At 37.8% G+C, this 21,296-nt stretch overlaps 1 protein-coding gene and 1 long non-coding RNA gene across 3 annotated transcripts in view; one reads left to right on the top strand and one right to left on the bottom strand.

The window, feature by feature from the left end:
- LOC141410063 (uncharacterized) overlaps positions 1-13,178 on the top strand; it is a 44,336-nt gene extending 31,158 nt beyond the window's left edge. Inside the window, exon 2 of the long non-coding RNA XR_012433498.1 lies at positions 12,973-13,178. This is a non-coding gene — a long non-coding RNA (uncharacterized lncRNA). The remainder of the gene's footprint in view (positions 1-12,972) is intronic.
- Positions 1-21,296, bottom strand: part of VTA1 (vesicle trafficking 1) — a 79,086-nt gene that overhangs the window by 36,627 nt on the left and 21,163 nt on the right. For both annotated transcript variants that reach the window (XM_005551989.4, XM_065543467.1), the window contains exons 3-4: positions 18,969-19,096; positions 18,212-18,287 (exon numbers count right to left, since the gene is read on the bottom strand). In XM_005551989.4, coding sequence (XP_005552046.1) covers positions 18,212-18,287; positions 18,969-19,096 — 204 coding nt within the window. The remainder of the gene's footprint in view (positions 1-18,211; positions 18,288-18,968; positions 19,097-21,296) is intronic.

The following is a 21,296-nucleotide window of genomic DNA, read 5'->3' as shown; positions in this document are numbered from 1 at the left end:
GGCCGGAGCAGGAATTTTTAAACTTAGTACCTTTAAGAATCACAAGAGTGTAATAATAAATTCCTGGCTAGAACGATGAAAAATTTGATATAAATTATTCTCCATTAGCATACCAAAAAGTCACCTTGAAAGACAAAGTTTTATACTAGCTGTCTCTATCTAATTCTTCCTCTTTGATTTTATATTGAACCCATCCTAGGCAAGTTTTTAATCCCCACTACTCACTGCAACAGTTTTCGTCAAGGTTACAGATTACTTCTATATTCCTATTAGGTTGGTATGAAAGTAATTGTGGTTTTTGCCACCTAAATTCAAGGCTTACATGCCATCTTCCTTGACCCCTATCAGCATGAACAGGTGATTATTTCCCACCCCATTCCTTGATGCCCCACTTCACACTTGCTTTCCTGGTTATCAAGACCTCCTAGTTTTCCTTCTCCCTTCCTGTGTTCCTTCAGTCCTTTATACTGGTTCTTTTTCATGTCCCAGTGTCAGGAGTTCCTCAGGCTTCAGCTCTTGGATTCCTTGTCTCCTCTTTCTACACTTGATGATCTCATGCAGTCTAATAAATATACCACCTTTAAATATCATGAGGTGTATTTGCTAACTTCCAAATTTATATCTTCTGTTCAGACTTCTCTAAACCTTTGGATTTTGTATAAGTACATATCCAATTCCACATTTCTCCTGTGTATTTGATAAGTTTAAAACCAACTCCTGATTTTCCCCCACAAGTCTATAAACGGCTAAAGTGGTTAAGAATGATCTTACAGTTGTCAGGTCCAACTTTTGGGAGTAATTTTTGAGTTCTCTGTATCTTTTACAGTTTGCCAATGAATCTGTTATATTTTGTCAGCTCTACATTCAAAATACATCCAGAATCCAACCACTACTCACCATGTCTTCCTCTGAAAACTCTGATCCTAGCAAGATCTTTTACCTTGATTATTTAATAATGTACTAATGAGTTTGCCTTTTCCAATCTTGTCCATTACAGAAAGGAAAAATACTTTAAAAATACAAGTCAAAATTTATCAATTCTCTGTTTGAATCCTCCCCCCCCAACACCCTCATCCTCATTTCCTATCCTATCACTCCTTCTCATTCTGGATTCTGCCACATTGTTCTCCTTGTTATTTCTTGAACAAGAATAGGTAGCTTGTACTGTAGTCTCAAAAATGTAGCACTTTATCTTGCCTCTTCCTGGAACACTCCCCAAATTACATGCAAAAATGCAATACACATTAGACTGAGAATCCACAGCTTTCATAACACTTTCAAAGTAGTCAGTGATAACAATGGGATTAATAATCTCTAACTTTGTGGCAACATCACAAATACATTTATACTCTTAGTCCCTCAACCTCCTAAGTTATTATATAAACAAGACTTCCACATAACTCCGAGAACACTGAGAAGTGGTATAATGAGAAATGCTTGAAAAACACATATTAAACAAATGTATTATCAAAATGATTCAGATACTGAAATATTTATAGTCACAGATTACATGTATTTCCTGATATTTATTCAACATTTTAATCCCTTTATATTTTTCAAAGCAACTATAATGTCATCAAACAAGTTTTTAAAAAGGAGAGCAAAACTATACCCTCAAAATCAAAACTATAACTTAATATACAAATACTTAAATATAACTCCTCTATTTTTAAAATATCATAACATTGGAATATACGTTCCAAGTAAACAAAAGATTTCCAAACAAGGTATGGTCGGTAACTGTTTAATACTTAATCTACTGGGGTAAGACAAGAAACCAATGTTAATTATTTTTTGAAAAAAAAAAATTATATATAGTTTTCATCAAACTTACAGGAAGTTTTAAAAATAGGACAACATACTCCCACGTCTTCTACTCAGATTCTCCAACTATTTAATTTTTGTTTTATTCATTTACTTCTATATATAAATGTATACAAAAAATATATATATATATATATACATATAAATATAAAAAGTGTGTCGGGCCAGGCACGGTGGCTCACGCCTGTAATCCCAGCACTTTGGGAGGCTGAGGCGGGTGGATCATAAGGTCAGGAGACTGAGACTGACCTTATGATCCTGGCTAACAGAGTGAAACCCCATCCCTACTAAAAACACAAAAAATTAGCTGGGTGTGGTGGGGGGCGCCTATAGTCCCAGCTACTCAGGAGGCTAATGCAGGAGAATGGCATGAACCCGGGAGGCAGAACATTCAGTGAGCTGAGATCACGCCACTGCACTCTAGCCTGGGTGACACAGCGAGACTCCGTCTCAAAAAAAAAAAAAAAAAAAAAAAAAAAAAAAAAAGCTTGTGTGTCTGTATGTATCTATTTTTTTTTCTGTATCATTTAAGGGTAAATAGAAGACACTGTGTCCCCTTTCCCTTTCATTGCACTTTCCAAAATCTAGGACAATCTCAAAAATCAGAAAATTTAATATTTCAACAACACTACTGTCTGATCCACAGTCCCAAGAAATTTTGTCAATTGTCCCAATCATGTCCTTCGTAGTTATTTTCCCTCCAGGCCCAGATCTAATCTAAGGAGAATGATTAGTATTCCTTGAACTTACTTTTTTTTGTTTTTTAAACAACACAAATTTATTATCTTACAGTTCAGTAGGTCTGCTACACATCTCATCAGAATAAAATAAAGCTTTCAGCAGTCTGTAGCCCTTCTGGAGGCTCAATAGGAGAACCACTTCCTGCTCATTCAGGTCATCATATGGTTGTAGGACTAAGGTGCCTGTTTTCTTTCATTTATTTATTTATTTTATTTTTATTATACTTTAAGTTCTAGGGTACATGTGCACAAGGTGCAGGTTTGTTACATATGTATATATGTGCCATGTTGGTGTGCTGCACCCATTAACTCATCATTTACATTAGGTATATCTCCTAACGCTATCCCTCCCACTGCCCTCACCCCCCTACAGGCCCTGGTGTGTGATGTTCCTCTTCCTGTGTCCAGGTGTTCTCACTGTTCAATTCCCACCTATGAGTGAGAACATGCAGTGTTTAGTTTTCTGTTCTAGCGATAGAACAGAAACATCATTTGCTAAGAATGATGGTTTCCAGTTTCAAACATGTCCCTACAAAGGACCCAAACTCATCCTTTTCTATGGCTGCATAGCATTCCATGGTGTATATGTGCCACATTTTCTTAATCCAGACTGTCATTGATGGACATTTGGGTTGGTTCCAAGTCTTTGCTATTGTGAATAGCGCTGCAATAAACATACGTGTGCATGTGTCTTTATAGCAGTATGATTTATAATCCTTTGGGTATATACCCAGTAATGGGATGGCTGGGTCAAATGGTATTCTTAGTTCTAGATCCTTGAGGAATCGCCACACTGTCTTCCACAATGGTTAAACTAGTTTACAGTCCCACCAACAGTGTAAAAGTGTTCCTATTTCTCCACATCCTCTCCAGCACCTGTTGTTTCCTGACTTTTTAATGATCACCATTCTAACTGGTGTGAGATGGTATCTCATTGTGGTTTTGATCTGCATTTCTCTGATGGCCACGGATGATGAGCATTTTTTCATATGTCTGTTGGATACATAAATGTCTTGAGAATTGTCTGCTCATATCCTTTGACCACTTTTTGATGGGGTTTTTTCTTGTAAATTTGTTTGAGTTCTTTGCAGGTTCTGGATAATAGCCCTTTGTCAGATAAGTAGCTTGCAAAGGTTTTCTCCCATTTTGTAGGTTGCCCGTTCACTCTGATGGTAGTTTCCTTTGCTGTGCAGAAGCTCTTTAGTTTAATTAGATCCCATTTGTCAATTTTGGTTTTTGTTGACATGGCTTTTGATGTTTTAGACATGAAGTCCTTGCCCATGCCTATGTCCTAAGTGATACTGCCTGGGTTTTCTTCTAGGGTTTTTATGGTTTTAGGTCTAACATTTAAGTCTCTAATCCATCTTGAATTAATTTTTGTATAAGGTGTAAGAAAGGGATCCAGTTTCAGCTTTCTACATATGGCTAGCCAGTTTTCCCAGCACCATTTACCAAATAGGGAATTCTTTCCCCATTTCTTGTTTTTGTCAGGTTTGTCAAAGATCAGATGGTTGTAGATGTGTGGTATTATTTCTGAGGGCTCTGTTCTGTTCCACAGGTCTACATCTCTGTTTTGGTACCACGCTGTTTTGGTTACTATAGCCTAGTAGTACAGTTTGAAATCAGGTAGCGTGATGCCTCCAGTTTTATTCTTTTGGCTTAGGATTGTCTTGGCAATGGGGGCTCTTTTTTCGTTCCATATGAACTTTAAAGTAGTTTTTTTCCCCCAATTCTGTGAAGAAAGTCATTGGTAGCTTAATGAGGGTGGCATTGAATCTATAAATTACCTTGGGCGGTATGGCCATTTTCACAATATTGATTCTTCCTATCCATGAGCATGGTATGTTCCTCCATTTGTTTGTGTCCTCTTTTATTTCGTTGAGCATTGGTTTGTAGTTCTCCTTGAAGAGGTCCTGCACATCCCTTGTAAGTTGGATTCCTAGGTATTTTATTCTCTTTGAAGCAATTGTGAATGGGAGTTCACTCATGATTTGGCTGTTTATCTGTTACTGGTGTATAAGAATGTTTGTGATTTTTCCACATTGATTTTGTATCCTGAGACTTTACTGAAGTTGCTTATCAGCTCAGGGAGATTTCGGGCTGAGACGATGGGGTTTTCTAAATATACAACCATGTCACCTGCAAACAGGGACAATTTGACTTCCTCTTTTCCTAACTGAATACCCCTCATTTCTTTCTCCTGCCTGATTGCCCTGGCCAGAACTTCCAACACTATGCTGAATAGGAGTGCTGAGAGAGGGCATTCCTGTCTTGTGCCAGTTTTCAAAGGGAATTTTTCCAGTTTTTGCCCATTCACTATGATATTGGCTGTGGGTTTGTCATAAATAGCTCTTATTATTTTGAGATATGTTCCATCAATACCGAATTTATTGAGAGTTTTTAGCATGAAGGGCCGTTGAATTTTGTCAAAGGCCTTTTCTACATCTATTGAGATAATTATGTGGTTTTTGAATTTTGTTTGGTTTATATGCTGGATTACATTAATTGATTTGCATATGTTGAACCAGTCTTGCATCCCAGGGATGAAGCCCACTTGATCATGGTGGATAAGCTTTTTGATGTGCTGCTGGATTCGGTCTGCCAGTACTTTATTGAGGATTTTTGCATCCACGTTCATCGGGGATATTGGTCTAAAATTCTTTTTTTGTTGTGTCTCTGCCAGGCTTTGGTATCAGGATGATTTTGGCCTCATAAAATGAGTTAGGGAGGAATCCCTCTTTTTCTATTGATTGGAATAGTTTCAGAAGGAATGGTATCAGCTCCTCCTTGTACCTCTGGTAGAATTTGTCTGTGAATCTGTCTGGTCCTGGACTATTTTTGGTTGGTAGGCTAATAATTATTGTCTCAATTTCAGAGCCTGTTATTGGTCTATTCAGGGATTCAACTTCTTCCTGGTTTGGTCTTGGCAGAGCATATGTGTCCAAGAATTTATCCATTTCTTCTAGGTTTTCTTGTTTATTTGCGTAGAGTTGTTTATAGTATTCTCTGATGGTAGTTTGTATTTCTGTGGGGTCAGTGATGGTATCCCCTTTATCATTTTTTATTGCATCTATTTGATGCTTCTCTCTTTTCTTTTCTATTTGTCTTGCTAGTGGTCTACAAATTTTGTTGATCTTTTCAGAAAACCGGCTCCTGGATTCATTGATTTTTTGAAGGGTTTTTGTGTCTCTATCTCCTTCAGTTCTGTTCTGATCTTAGTTATTTCTAGCCTTCTGCTAGCTTTTGAATGTGTTTGCTCTTGCCTCTCTAGTTCTTTTAATTGTCATGTTAGGGTGTCAATTTTAGATCTTTCCTGCTTTCTCTTGTGGGCATTTAGTGCTATAAATTTCCCTCTACACACTGCTTTAAATGTGTTCCAGAGATTCTGGTATGTTGTATCTTTGTTCTCATTGGTTTCAAAGAACATCTTTATTTCTGCCTTCATTTCATTATATACCCAGTAGTCATTCAGGAGCAGGTTGTTGAGTTTCCATGTAGTTGGACGGTTGTGACAGAGTTTCTTAGTCCTGAGTTCTAGTTTGATTGCACTATGGTCTGAGAGACAGTTTGTTATCATTTCTGTTCTTTTACATTTGCTGAGGAGTGCTTTACTTCCAACTATGTGGTCAATTTTGGAATAAGTGCAATGTGGTGCTGAGAAGAATGTATATTCTGTTGATTTGGGGTGGAGAGTTCTGTAGATGTCTATTAGGTCCGCTTGGTGCAGAGCTGAGTTCAATTCCTGGGTATCCTTGTTAACTTCCTGTCTTGTTGATCTGTCTAATGGTGACAGTGGGGTGTTAAAGTCTCCCATTAGTATTGTGTGGGAGTCTAAGTCTCTTTGTAAGTCTCTAAGGACTTGCTTTATGAATCTGGGTGCTGCTGTATTGGGTGCATATATATTTAGGATATATCATTAGCTCTTCTTGTTGAATTGATCCTTTTACCATTATGTAATGGCCTTCTTTGTCTCTTTTGATCTTTGTTGGTTTAAAGTCTGTTTTATCAGAGACTAGGCTTGCAACTCTTGCCTTTTTTTTGTTTTCCATTTGCTTGGTAGATCTTCCTCCATCACTTTGTGAGTCTCTGCACGTGAGATGGGTCTCCTGAATAAAGCACACTGATTGGTCTTGACTCTTTATCCAATTTGCCAGTCTGTGTCTTCTAATTGGAGCATTTAACCCATTTACATATAAGGTTAACATTGTTATGTGCAAATCTGATCCTGTCATTATGATGTTAGCTGGTTATTTTGCTTGTTAGTTGATGCAGTTTCTTCCTAGCATCAATGGTCTTTACATTTTGGCATGTTTTTGCAGTGGCTGATAGCAGTTGTTCCTTTCCATGTTTAGTGCTTCCTTTCCATGTTTAGTGCTTCCTTCAGGAGCTCTTGCAGGGCAGGCCTTGTGGTGACAAAATCTCTCAGCATTTGCTTGTCTGTAAAGGATTTTATTTCTCCTTCACTCACGAAACTTAGTTTGGCTCTATATGAAATTCTGGTTTGAAAATTCTTTTCTTTAAGAATGCTGAATCTCTTCTGGCTTGTAGAGTTTCTGCAGAGAGATCTGCTGTTAGTCTGATGGGGTTCCCTTTGTAGGTAACCCGACCTTTCTCTCTGGCTGCCCTTAGCCTTTTTCCCTTCGTTTCAACTTTGGTGAATCTGACAATTATGTGTCTTGGAATTGCTCTTCTCAAGGAGTATCTTTGTGGCATTCTCTGTATTTCCTGAATTTGAATGTTGGCCTGCCTTGCTAGGTTGGGAAAGTTCTCCTGGATAATATCCTGCAGAGTGTTTTCCAGCTTGGTTCCACTCTCGCCGTCACTTTCAGGTACACCAATCAGACGTAGATTCGGTCTTTTCACACAGTCCGATATTTCTTGGAGGCTTTGTTCATTTATTTTTACTCTTTTTTCTCTAAACTTCTCTTGCTTCATTTCATTCATTTGATCTTCAATCACTGACACTCTTTCTTCCAGTTGATCGAATTGGTTACTGGAGGTCGTGCATTTGTCATGTAGTTCTCGTACCACGGTTTTCAGCTCTATCAGGTCATTTAAGGACTTCTCTCTACATTGGTTATTCTAGTTAGCCATTCGTCTAATCTTCTTTTAAGGTTTTTAGCTTCTTTGCGATGGGTTTGAACTTCTCCTTTAGCTTGGAGAAGTTCGATCGTCTGAAAGCTTCTTCTCTCAACTCCTCAAACTCATTCTCCGTCCAGCTTTGTTCCGTTGCTGGTTAGGAGCCACGTTCCTTTGGAGGGAGAGAGGTGCTCTGATTTTTAGAATTTTCAGCTTTTCTGCTCTGCTTTTTCCCCTTCTTTGTGGTTTTATCTATGTTTGGTCTTTGATGATGGTGACATACAGATGGGGTTTTGGTGTGGATGTCCTTTCTGTTTGCTAGTTTTCCTTCTAACAGTCAGGACCCTCAGCTGCAGGTCTGTTGGAGTTTGCTGGAGGTCCACTCCAGACCCTGTTTGCCTGGGTATCAGCAGCAGAGGCTGCAGAAGAGTGAATATTGCTGAACAGCAAATGTTGCTGTCTGATTGTTCCTCTGGAAGCTTCGTCTCAGAGGGGTACCCAGTCGTGTGAGGTGTCAGTCTGCCCCTACTGGGGGGTGCCTCCCAGTTAGGCTACTTGGGAGTCAGGGACCCACTTGAGGAGGCAGTCTGTCCATTCTCAGATCTCGAACTCCATGCTGGGAAAGCCACTACTCTCTTCAAAGCCGACAGACAGGGACATTTAAATCTGCAAAGGTTTCTGCTGCATTTTGTTTGGCTATGCCCTGTCCCTAGAGGTGGAGTCTACAGAGGCAGGCAGGCCTCCTTGAGCTGCGGTGGGCCCCACCCAGTTCGAGCTTCCTGGCTGCTTTGTTTACCTACTCAAGCCTCAGCAATGGTGGGCGCCCCTCCCCCAGCCTCGCTGCTGCCTTGCAGTTAGATCTCAGACTGCTGTGCTAGTAATGAGGAAGGCCCCATGGGTGTGGGACCCTCCAAGCCAGGCATGGAATATAATCTCCTGGTGTGCCGTTTGCTAAGACCCTTGGAAAAGTGCAGAATTAGGGTGGGAGTAATCCGATTTTCCAGGTGCTGTGTGTCACGGTTTCCCTTGGCCAGGAAAGGGAATTCCCTTACCCCTTGCACTTCCCGGGAGAGGCGATGCCTTGCCCTGCTTCAGCTCTCACTCGGTGGGCTGCACCTAACATCCTGCACCCACTGTCTGACACACCCCAGTGAGATGAACCTGGTACCTCAGTTGCAGAAATCACTTGTCTTCTGTTTTGCTCATGCCAGGAGCTGTAGCCTGTAGCTGTTCCTATTCGGCTATCTTGGAACCACCTCAACCATGACTTTTTAAAAAATACCAACCAAGCTGTAAAATGTCTATTGATTTGTCTGATGTCACCTCATGATTAGGTTTGGGTTATACATTTTTGGTAGCATTATCACTGAAGCGATATTTATCTTTTTCAGATCATCTTATTAGGATGCACATGATGTGGGTTGTGCCAACATCAGTGGTGTTAGGTTTAATGACTTGGCCTAAAGAGGTGACAAGTTTTCTCATTATTAAATTACTATTTTCCTCTGAAAGAAATAAGCGATTTGGTAAGATATTCATAGACATGTAAATTTACTTCTTATCAAACTTTCCACCTACTACTTTTAAAGCTCACTAATAATTTTCTAATTTTATCATTATTTGTACATTTATAGTTAGAATCCTATGAAAAAGAGCCTTCTCTGCTCTTTTATTATTTATTCATTTATTTATTTCATCGTATGTATCAGTATGGACCCATACAGATTCTTTATTCAATGAGTTATCACTCATTACTATCATTCTAATTTTTATGCTCAAACTGTCCCTGGCTTGGACAATGGGAACCCTTTCAAGTCGGCTTCTGGGTCCTATGATTATGATAACACTTTCCTACTTTCTGTCACAAGAAGGTCCGGCCTTATCTATAGCTTTCCTGGACTCAGTCCTAGATTAAGCACTTTCTGTGAAAGTCCTGGTTCCTTATGCAGAATAAAATTAGAATAGAAAATCAGGTACTAGGGATGCTCACTGTGCTCTCACTGCTACTGGTGCATCATTGGTCCCAGGAGAGCACAGAGACATACAAATAGCACACGTACAGTATACATATTATACCTATATATCTATTCATCTAATATATTTAAAAGCATGAATTAATAAGATTACAACAATTCCAACCTAACAGCATAACACAATCTAGTCTTCTCTCATTCCACATCGTAACTAAATTCCCCAAAAGTGAGAAAACTGTCTCCCTCAATATATTTAATCATTTGGTCACTCCTAGAATACAGAATAAGCAGGTTTAGAACTGCCAACCCATACTAAGACAAACCAAACCTATAAACAAAATAGTTCAATATTTAACTTCTGCAGTAAAATGAACATACTTTTGGGATGTATACATCTTCAGTGCACAATATTTTGACAAACAGATTAGTATACCTGGGTAAACCATACTTCTAATTATATCCCTTCCTAGAGCAACTTCCTTTGGTGTGCATGCATGTACACACACATACACACACGTGTATGAAGGCAGTCGTATAGTTTGCATTCTTCCGGCTTTTTTCCTCAGCATAATGTCTACTAGATTCATCCATGTTGCAGGGTATATCAGTAGTCAGTTCCTTTTTGTATCTAACACCCCAATGTGTTTGCCAGTGCCCCCAGTGCCCCTGTTGGTGGACATCAGGGTTGTTTCTAGCTTTGGGCTATTATGAATAAACTTCCCATAAGTGCTCCTGAACTAGTCTTTTTCTGGACATATGTTTTTATTTCTCTTGGAAAAAAACCAGAAAAAGAATTGCTGGGTAAAAGGGAGTATGTTTAGCATTAAAAAAAAAAAACTGGCCAACTCTTTTCCTAAAGTGGATGTAACATCTAACATCTCCATCAAGCAATGTATGAAAGCTCTTGGTTTTTCACATTCTAGACAACAGTTTATGTGGCCACTCTTTATTCGTGTTATTTTATTGATTTTTAAAAACTATTCTATCAATGACTAATGGGGGGTGTTAAAATTTCCAACTATGATTATGAATTTTTTCTTACTTTTCTTTTCTGTCAATTTGTTTCATATAGTTTGAAAGTCTTATTCTTAGGTGCACAGATATTTGTAACTGTATTGTTTTCTTGATGAACTGACTCCTTTATTATAATAAAATGTTCCCTTTTATTTCTAGTAACACATATACTCAAAGTCTATTTTATCTATGGCCACTTGGGATTCTATTTACTTAGTATCTGCATTGAGCATCTTTTTCCATATTTTCATTTTCAAAATATTTATCTTTGTATTTGAACAGTACCTGCTATAAACAGTATACAGATAACTGAGAAATAGAATAGTGGCAGACAAAATATTAAAAAATAAAAAAACAAAAATGTTGAAGGACTAGAGAAAATAGACTTTAGTTTTATACAAGTGAGTAATGACATGAAATTAAAAGGAAAAAAAAAATCAAGACATGACCAAGAAAAATATCATTAAGTAAATGAGATCTATTACATTTTAGAAAAGTTATGAAATATAAGTTATATATAAACAAGTATAAGGCATTTTTCCATCTACAGATTAAACAATGAAACACTACTGCAACTTTTCAAGCAGAAACTAATCAAGAAGACAAAGCCCCCTCTTCAAGTACTTGCAATATAATTTATTCAAAAATATAATACACAAAAATGTAGTTAATACATTCATAGTGTAATATTCATAAAGTTAGAACTCTAAATACAGGTGGGGGAGAGCTGAGAGAATGGAGAAATTCATGTAAGGACTAGAATAATGTAGGTGAGACTCGAAGAGAAGATAAAACTTAGGCAAAGCCAGCTAAAAACACAACATTTCCAAGGGTGAAAAATGAGAAGACAGTGAGCAGCCTGATCTACAAAGAAAGTAGGACTGGCAAATAGTGCTGCAAGCAGAGTACGGAGCATGACAGAAAACCTGAAAATCTGACAGAGGAGTATGGACTTGTAGTGTTAGGAAATAAGAGGTTCCTGTAGGTTCTTCAATGACAGAAGAATAAATTGCCAGGGGAAAAAAAGCTCAAAATAGGATGCATTAGTTATGCAAATTGCATAATTCATCTTGTGAATCAGTGGCCTTTTTGAAAAGGGATGGAATTTTAAGTAAAAAGAACTTAATTAGAATACCCCAAATCATCACATACAGATATCATACAGAAGGCTTCGGTTATTCAGATTGTGTACATCTTGTATTAGTCTATTTTCACTGCTACAAAGGAATACCTGATGTTGGCTAATTTATACAGAAAAGAGGCTTCACAGTTCCGCAGGCTGTTCAAGCACGGGCCGAGCATCTGCTTGGCTTCTGGTGAGGCCCAGGAAGCTCTTACTCATGACGGAAAGCAAAAGGAAGCCAGCGTGTCACAAGGTAGGAGAGGCAGCAAGACAGACGCCAGACTCTTTTAAAACACCACTTCCCACATGAAATAACAGGGCGAGAACTCCCTTATTACCATGGGGAGGGCACCAAGCCATTCAAAAAAGATCCACCCCCATGACAACTCCTCCCACCAGGCCTCACCTCCAACACTGAGGATCCCATTTTAACATGAGATTCGAGGGGGACAAACATCCAAACTATATAATTCCACCTCTGCTTCCCGCCCCCCTCAAATCTCACGTCCTTCTCACATTGCAAAATATATTCATCCCTTCCCAAGAGCCCCCTGAAGTTTTAACTAATTGCAGCATCAACTCAAAAGTCTGAAATCTCATCTAACAATCAAGGCACATTCCTTTCACCTGTGAGCCTGTATGATTAAAAGAAAATTATTTACTTCTAAGAATGAATGGTGGTACAGGCATTGGGTTAGCATCCCCAGTCTAAAAGGGAGAAACTACCCCAAAAAAGGCGCGATACGCTCCACACAAGTCCAAAAACCAACAGGGTAGACATTAAACTTCAAAGTTTCAAAATAATGCTTCACTCCATGACCAGCATCCAGGGAACACTGGTACAAGTGTTGGCCCTGGGCAGCTCTGCCCCTATGGCTTTGCAGGGTGCAGCCCCTGTGGCTGCTCTCATAGGTTGGAGTTGAAAGCCTGCACCTTTTCCAGGCTCAGGGTGCAAGCTGTCAGTGGCTAAACCACTCAGGTGGGCCTGGGTGGTGGCAGCCCCGCTCCTACAGCTCCACTAAGCAGTGATCCAGGTAGGACTCTGTGTGGGAGCTCCAACCTCACATTTCCCTTAGCACTGCCCTACTAGGATCTCTTTGTGAGGACTCTAACCCTGAGGCAGGCTTCTGCCTGGGCATACAGGCTTTCCCACACATCCTCTGAAATCTAGATGGAAACTGCCAAGCCTCCTTCACTCTTGCATTCTGTGTACTTGCAGACTTAACACACCATGTGGAAGCTGCCAAGGCTTACAGCTTATGTACTCTGGACCAGTGGCCCAAGGTATACCTGCGGCCCTCTGAGGCACAGCTAGAACTGGAGCAGCTGGGACAACCATAAAAATTTTCAAACTTTAAATCAATTAAAAATAATTGTCTGCATTATAAAGATGTTTAAATTAAAAGACAAATATACAAATAAAAATTATGCCATTCCCTTGCCCATTTTCTTTTTTTATTTTAGATTTCAGTGTTTCCCAAAACACATTCTATGAGAAGGAAAACAACCAATTTTGAAGAAAGTTTCAGCTTTGTTAAAAAGCTACGGAATATCAAGCAGTTAAATAACACCAGTGCCTTTCCTTATCAACAAACAAACCAGTTATGGTTAGTCTTGAACTATATCTAAATGTATCTAATGAGTATATATCAAAAAAAAATCTTGTCTACCTGAAATCTTCAAACTCATTCTTTCCCCACTTTTCTGTTCCCTGTCTTTGTCTCTACCAGTGTTTTCAAATTACACAATTAAACTAAAGTGAAATTGTAAAGGAGGAAATGAGTTAACACTGCTAAATGATTTGAAGACCAGTTTATATTCGTGGTTTTGGAACAACTCATCTTTTTATAGTTTTTGAAATAAAGGTTATAATAGTTTGTGTCTTGTTTTAGGCATATAGTGCTTAAATGACAGGTAAATAAAAAAACTTCCACGTTCTTAGACAACAATGAGGACCTGTGAGAGGGCTGATGCCGCTAACTATCTTGCTTATCAATATTTTTAAGGGCTAGTAAAATCACAGCTGAAGTGTACTTCTCCCTTTTCCACCTAAACAAGCATTACTGAAAACTCCTGGCATTTTAAATCATCATTATTATTATTATTTTAAACAGAATCTTGCTCTATCACCCACGCTGGAGTGCAGTGGCACAATCCCGGCTCACTGCAACCTCTGCCTTCTGGGTTCAGCAATTCTCTGCCTCATCCTCCCAAGTAGCTGGGACTATAGGTGCAGGCTGCCACATCTGGCTAATTTTTTGTATTTTAATAGAGAAGGGGTTTCACCGTGTTGCCCAGGCTGTTCTCAAACTCCTGAGCTCAGGCAATCCACCTGCCTCGGCCTCCCAAAGTGCTGGGATTACAGGCGTGAGCCACTGCACCTGGCCTAAATCATCATTTTTTAAAAACCTCAGTAATCACCATGAAGACTCTGTTTCTAAAATGGAAAACGATGGAACAAAATACAATACTGAAAATAAGAGAAAACAAGTCTGAATAAGGCTGATCACACTGGTTGGCCTGAGGCATATGGATAGACTTAACAGTATTTTCCTTTCTTTGGCTGACTTTATACAGTTAGTCAACCTTAGTTTGTAGTCAAAAATCAGTTTACTAGCCATGTAAGGGTAAGATCACTGTAATATATTGCATATGAGAAAAGTTAGTATTTTGAGTGTCAAGCAATTTGTACACTAAGTGCAAACTTTATATATAACAAATTTAAGTTAGTAAAAAGCACCTACATAATTACATATTAACTGTGTATACACACATTTTTCAACACAGATATGCAGGATTTACAGAAGGCCCAAGAATATACTTCAGCCCAAAGCATATGACCACAGAGACTCCCTTTCCACTCTGGCCATATAGGTTTAATTTCTTCTTTCCATCCCATTCCAGACCCCTCCAACTATCTAGAATCCTTTATCTACCAACAAAGACGCAATCTCCTACTTTATTCTAGCACTAGTGCAAGGCAAAGGGGCTTAGGGAGCAGGTTACGTAGTGAGATAAGGGGTAAAAAAAATCCCTTTACCCTTACTCTTTAGTAACTCTCATATCTACACAAATCCCATCCCATCACCCCAATCTCACCTGAAGCCTTCTCATTGGCCTCATTTACAGTGTTTGCCCTAGGTTCTATGTTCAAAAAACTAAGGAAGCTGGTTCTTCATTAATGGTAGCTAAAAGTAGCTAAAAGTAAACCTAGATTTTTCTCCTGAAATACAGATAAATTATGTAGTTTATGTACGTGGAAGTGTTACATATTCTTTAAGTGAAAAGAACCTATTACTCACTTAAGATTTCTGGAAATTTTGTTCTTTTTCCTATGACTATTACTTAACCTGTTAGCTGGGTTCACCATTGTTAGCAGTTATAACTTTAAAGGATTATGTGCTTGCTTCTAAAATACATAGGCGAAGGTAGCTTCCCTAAGTAAGAAGGAGCAGAAGGCAAGGAGAGCACAATAAACCATGTGGCATTTTGATCTGCTACTTTGCCTTATCATGATCCTCTCCTCTCATATCTTGAATTTCCATTTACATCTACAAATGTGTTTCTTTACTAACTTCTTCCTCTTACATTGCAAAAATAGGTGTTTACCAAGGGTTTTTACTTAGTCATCTTCTCTCTCACTCAAAACAATCCACTTACCTGAAGGGTTGGTCTAATCTTATAACTTGAATTGTCCCCTCTACTTTGCTGTCTTTTGCTTATTTATTTCCAAGAGGCTTCTGATGATTCCTTTTTGGTTGTCAAACTTGCAACTCTAATTTTAAAATCTAAGTTTCAATAAATTATTGTTTCTCAAATCAAAAACAACTCATCATGTACGGTTCTCCACCTCTCAACTAAGGCCCACAGTTAATCATCAACCAGTTTTTTTTTTTCTTTTTTTCTTTCTTTTTTTGTCAAATGGTTCTGTAGTTCTCCCTCACTACAGTTCATTGTACAGACTCCTATTATACGAAGCACCCCAAGTCATAATTCTTTACTCAAAAATACAAATTGAAGATTGCAGGTCTTCCATCATCTGTCTGACCTGGCTTATGACTTACTCTTCTACTCTGAATTCTCACCATTCTCCTTCACCTACCTGGTACTCTCCAAAGTTCTACTGAACCACTCAAAGCTTTCCATCATGTCATGTTTATATTACCTCTGTATCCCCAAGTATTTAGCATAGTTCCTCACACTAGTAAAACAGAGAAGAAAAGAAAATTTGGATCATTAATAACAAGAGATGAAGTGAAAGGGAGTTAAAAACGTGGATCCATGAGGCCATCAGAACATAAAAAGGTAATACCCATTGAATAACAGTTCAGGTTTTCACACTCCAGGTTATCAGTTCTCCTTTATACGACTCTGTACAAGAGTTAAAACATCTGAGAGCAGTGGCTCTGAATGGGCATTGCTCCATAACCGAAAATATCTCAGGTGGTTTCTGGTTAGCTCAGTTAGTGGGAAATGACACTGGCAGTGTGTGGGCAAGGGCCAAAACTGCTTTATGTTTTGGAATAAAAGGGACAGTCACATTAAAAAAAAAATATCCTGGCTGGGAGTGGTGGCTCATGCCTGTAATCCCAGCACTGTGGGAGGCCGAGGCAGGTGGATCACAAGATCAGGAGATTGAGACCATCCTAACCAACATAGTGAAACCCTGTCTCTACTAAAATACAAAAAATTTGCCAGGTGTGGTGGCGCACACCTGTAGGCCCAGCTACTTGGGAGGCTGAGGCAGGGTAATCGCTTGAACCCAGGAGGTAGAGGATGCAGTGAGCAGAGATTGTGCCACTGCACTCCAGCCTGGTGACAGAGTGAGACACTGTCTCACAAACAAAACAAAACAAAACAAAACAGTCCTTCATTTGTCACAACTTTGAAATGACCTGAACAACTTTCATGCTGGCAAAACCCCTGCTTATACTCATCAAGCTTAGAGAGTAACTTCATTTTGAATATAAAGAAAAAATAACTTTTTGCAGTTTTGCTATACAATCTTTTATAAACATGCCTTATACACTGATTGTACTTTGTTTTGTTTGGGACTTTACTAAGAGCTAGTCATCATTTTGAAAAAAAAAAATTCTATCACAGAAAACAACATTGCCCGTAGTGTTCAAATCATTCATATACACATATGTATCAATCTTATTTATAACTCTTTCTTTTTCTAGATTAATACATTCCCTCTCAGAAAATAAATTCTCCACCTGAATGGTAAAGCCTGTTATAGTGAAAATAATACTGAACTTAAGGCAGTAAATTTGTCATTGAGCCCCCATTTGCCCATGTATAAAATGGTTATGTGCTTTGCTTACATTAGAGTCATTATGGGAATCCAACTGATAAAATGAACAGGAAGTATGTTATAAAATATTAAGTCCTATATGCATTTTACAAGAGAAACAAACCATTAACAATAATGCTGACTAGAAATGAAACAGAAAAAAAGATCATAAAAAGATTCTACCTCCAGTGCCAGTGTGTTGGCTCACACCTGTAATTCCAGCACTTTGGGAGGTCAAGGTGGACACATCACCTGAGATCAGGAGTTCGAAACCAGCCTGACCAACATGGTGAAACCCTGTCTCTAGTAAAAATACAAAAATTAGCTGGGTGTCATGGCATCTGCCTGTAATCCCAGCTACTAGGGAGACTGAGGGAGAAAAATCGCTTGAACCCGAGAGGCAGAGATTGCAGTGAGCCGAGATCGCGCCATTGCACTTCAGCCCGGGCAACAAGAGCAAAACTCCATCTCAAAAAAAAAAAAAAAAGATTCTACCTCCACTATGTTCAACAAATTACAGTGTAAAAACTTAACAACATACAGGATTAGTAATATGTTAATACTTAATAAGATCAAACTCTAAACCTATGCTGTCCAATACTGTAGTCACACATATGCTGAAGTGTAAAATACATGCTGGATTTAAAGAACTTATTACAGGCCAGGTGCAGTGGGGTTCACACCTGTAATTCCAGCACTTTGGGAGGCTGAGGCAGGCAAGATTGCTTGAGCTCAAGAGTTCCAGAGCAGCTTGGTGAAACCATGTCTCTACAAAAAAATACAAAATTAGCCAGCTATAGTGGCTTGTGCCTGTTGTCCCAGATACTCAGGAGTCTGAGGCAGGAGAATTGCTTGAGCCCGGGGAGGCTGAGGCTGCAGTGAGCTGAGATCACACCACTGTACTCCAGCCTGGGCAAAAGAGCAATAACCTGTCTCAAAAAACAAACACAAAAATAAAAATAGAGAACTTAGTACAAAATTAAAGTATATTATTAGAAATAATTTATTTTTTGAAAATTGCCAATAAAAAATGCAAAATTACATTTTTTGCTTGCATTAATTTCTGACAGACATTCTGCTGTAAATAAACAATGCAATAACAATATTGATAAACAGAAACGTTACTGATCTTCAGCTAAGACAATAAAGAATGTACACTCACTTCATCAGTGAGTTCTCCAAATACTGTTATGACATCTATCAAAAGACTTGCAGTATAGAAGGACTTGATCATGTTTCTGGAAGAGAAAAGAGAGTCGGTCTAGTTTAAATATGAAACACATTAAAATGTAGTTTTGTCATGTAGTTATAAGAAAAAAAAATTCCTATCTTTATAAAAGCACTCCGAAATTAATGTTTTAAATAAAATCAGATTTCAAGAAAGTAACAAAAATCGTTTTATAATCTGTTACTATGAGAAAGTAACAGGGCTCATATTATAAGTAAATGCGCCACGGCAAAACTTTTTGTATGTTTTTGATTTTAGAAAAATGTAATTATAGTATTATCTGACTCCATATGAAACCATAATGTATTTCTTTACATGCAAATATTATACTGAAAAATCATTTGAATTGACTGGGGTGGGTACCTTCAAAATCAGAATCAAAATCAAAATCATGAGGCGAGGCTGTGATTTTGCCTAAAATCAACTCAGATTTTACTAAATGTTAAAAAACAGCTAAGTAGAGTATATTTACTAAGTAAATAAATCTGCCCTGGGTATTTCTTCTTTCAGCCATTTTCTTTTATGAGAAAGGCCAGAATTTGTAACCTAAAATCACTGTGAGGTTCGATAATTTTTTCTAAAAAAACCTAAATCAATCAGCAGGTTAGAAAGTGTTCCAGAGAAAACTAGTTACTTTTGGTTATACAGTTACAAAATTAATAAAATAATTTTTATTTTTCTCTTTACTTACTTGTGAAATCGCCCAGCACGATCTTCATTGTCTGCATACAAAAACATTTTCAAAGCATAATTCTCCAAATGGGCACAACCCACTATTTCTTGAGTAATAGCTTCATTATCACCCAACTGCTTCTTTAGCTAAAATAAAATCAGATACATAGCTTATGATTTTGGACTCTTAGAAGTGTTGGCTTAATTACAAATAATTCTAATAATCATTTTAAGTAAATTATTTTACATTCATTTCAATAAAAGATGTTATCAATGAAATTTGCAAAAAGAGTTGCTATGCCTCAGCCCAATGCATTTAAAACAAAATCCAATGCTTACAACTTTGAAGAAACACACTTATGATAAACTGAAAATATAATTTAGCTCTAACAATCAAAATAACCAAGCATAAAATGATAACATATCCAATTATCTATATGAAGGAAGCATCAAATACTTCAAAATGATGTTTTATTACCCAAACTATAAGTTATCCTAAAAATAGAATTAGAAAATAATTTCTAGGCATATATAACTTAAAATTTTAATTTATTCCCATTTCTTCTGTCAAATCTAAAAAAAAAAAAAGACTAGAAGGTTCATCATGTCCTAAAATAGTATCTCTCGGCTGGCCACAGCGACTCATGCCTGTAATCCCAGCACTTTGGGAGGCCAAGGGGGCGGGTCACGAGGTGAGGAAATCGACACCATTCTGGCTAACTCGGAGAAACCCCATCTCTACTAAAAATACAAAAAGAAATTAGCTGGGCATGGTGGCGGGCAGCTGTAGTCCCAGCTACTCAGGAGGCTGAGGCAGGAGAATGGCATGAATCCGGGAGGAGGAGCTTGCAGTGAGCCGAGATCGCACCACTGCACTCCATCCTGGGCGAATGAGCTACACTATGTCTCAAAAATAAATAAATAAATAAATAATAATATAATAATGTCTCTCAGAGCACATCATGTAAAAAACAAAAAAGATCTAATTCTAAGTAAGGTATAAGACAACAAACTCAGAACCAACTTATGGAAGCTTTTAAAATTTAGACAAATATATACCTGCAATCAATGCAACTTATATCTGTAAATTTTTAGCCCTTTTCTATAGACAAAATAATTTAAAGCATTAAAAAAAAGTTCCTAATTTTTACTCAGACTACAATACAGGAATAAAATAACTCCCTGGAGTATCAGATCTGAGCATCATAGTAGTTGATAAAAACCTGCTTTTTTTTAAAGTAAAAAATTAAAATCAAAAGAAGCCCCAGGACTTTTCATAAAATCAGCAAAGTAAATACTTTCATAATTAAACAGAATAACTTATGGTCCAGAAGAGATTTAACGCTGAAATTTAAGGCAATTTTATCTATGTTTATCCTGAACAAAACAGAAAAAAGAAAAAAAAAATCCCCACAGATAACAGTAATTTATGTATCTAAACTGCAAAATCATTTGTAAAGGCAGATTTCGTTATAGCATAATTTTAGTGAGAGTAGGCCACTTCATCTCATCTTCATCAGAAAATATCTGACAGCAAAAACATAATATATTTGAAGTTTTAAAACTGTAATGCAAACATTATAGTGTGCCCTCACCATGGAATAAACTTACCCTACCTGTCATTTAATGTACGTAGTGATAAATTCCTGATGAGTCCCTTCATAAATGTGATTTTACACTTCAGAAATCTGTTTGAATTTTGTCTTATCCAAGAACTATTATCCGAGCTACTACTGCTATACAGTGAAGTTAATAAAGAGACATTATACTATACAAAATGCTAGAGTTGGATTTTACAAATATACTGCTATGTGTGAGAAACATTATCCCTTCTACCCCAACCCATTCCCTAAAAAGAGAGTACTCAAATTTATCTTGTATCCACAGAAGCAGCTGTAGAAATGGAAGGCCAGATAGGCTCCAGCAACAGCTGAATTTCCTCAGTGTTGCCATGAGGCTGATTTTGGGTAGTTAACAGTAGCAGATGACAGGAGTCAATAAGCCAGAGAGCCACACCAAGTGAGAGAACACTACTGCCCATGGCTGCTTTATACAACTAGGTAGGAAGTTCTGTCTTCGCATAAGTCTTGTTTGAATGATAACCTCCTAAAAATACATAAAAATAATAAAAACAATGAAAAGCTCTGGGCTGAAAGTGTTTTCATTTTGGTTTTTGTCTAAATTTTCTCAAAGCAAAATAATACAACTGATAGAATAAATAGGTTTCTAATTCTCCTGAGGTTGGATATCTAAATAAGCAAATAAAAAGTAAATCACGACTATTAATGTAACAGTCTTGGAGGAGATGAATTAATGAGTGTACCCTGACTTTGTTAGAAGAGAAACC

Source organism: Macaca fascicularis, chromosome 4 (genome assembly GCF_037993035.2).
Source record: "Macaca fascicularis isolate 582-1 chromosome 4, T2T-MFA8v1.1".
Lineage (NCBI taxonomy): Eukaryota > Metazoa > Chordata > Mammalia > Primates > Cercopithecidae > Macaca > Macaca fascicularis.
The sequence above is the reverse complement of the archived record's forward strand: the minus strand, read 5'-3'. Positions and strand labels throughout refer to the sequence as shown.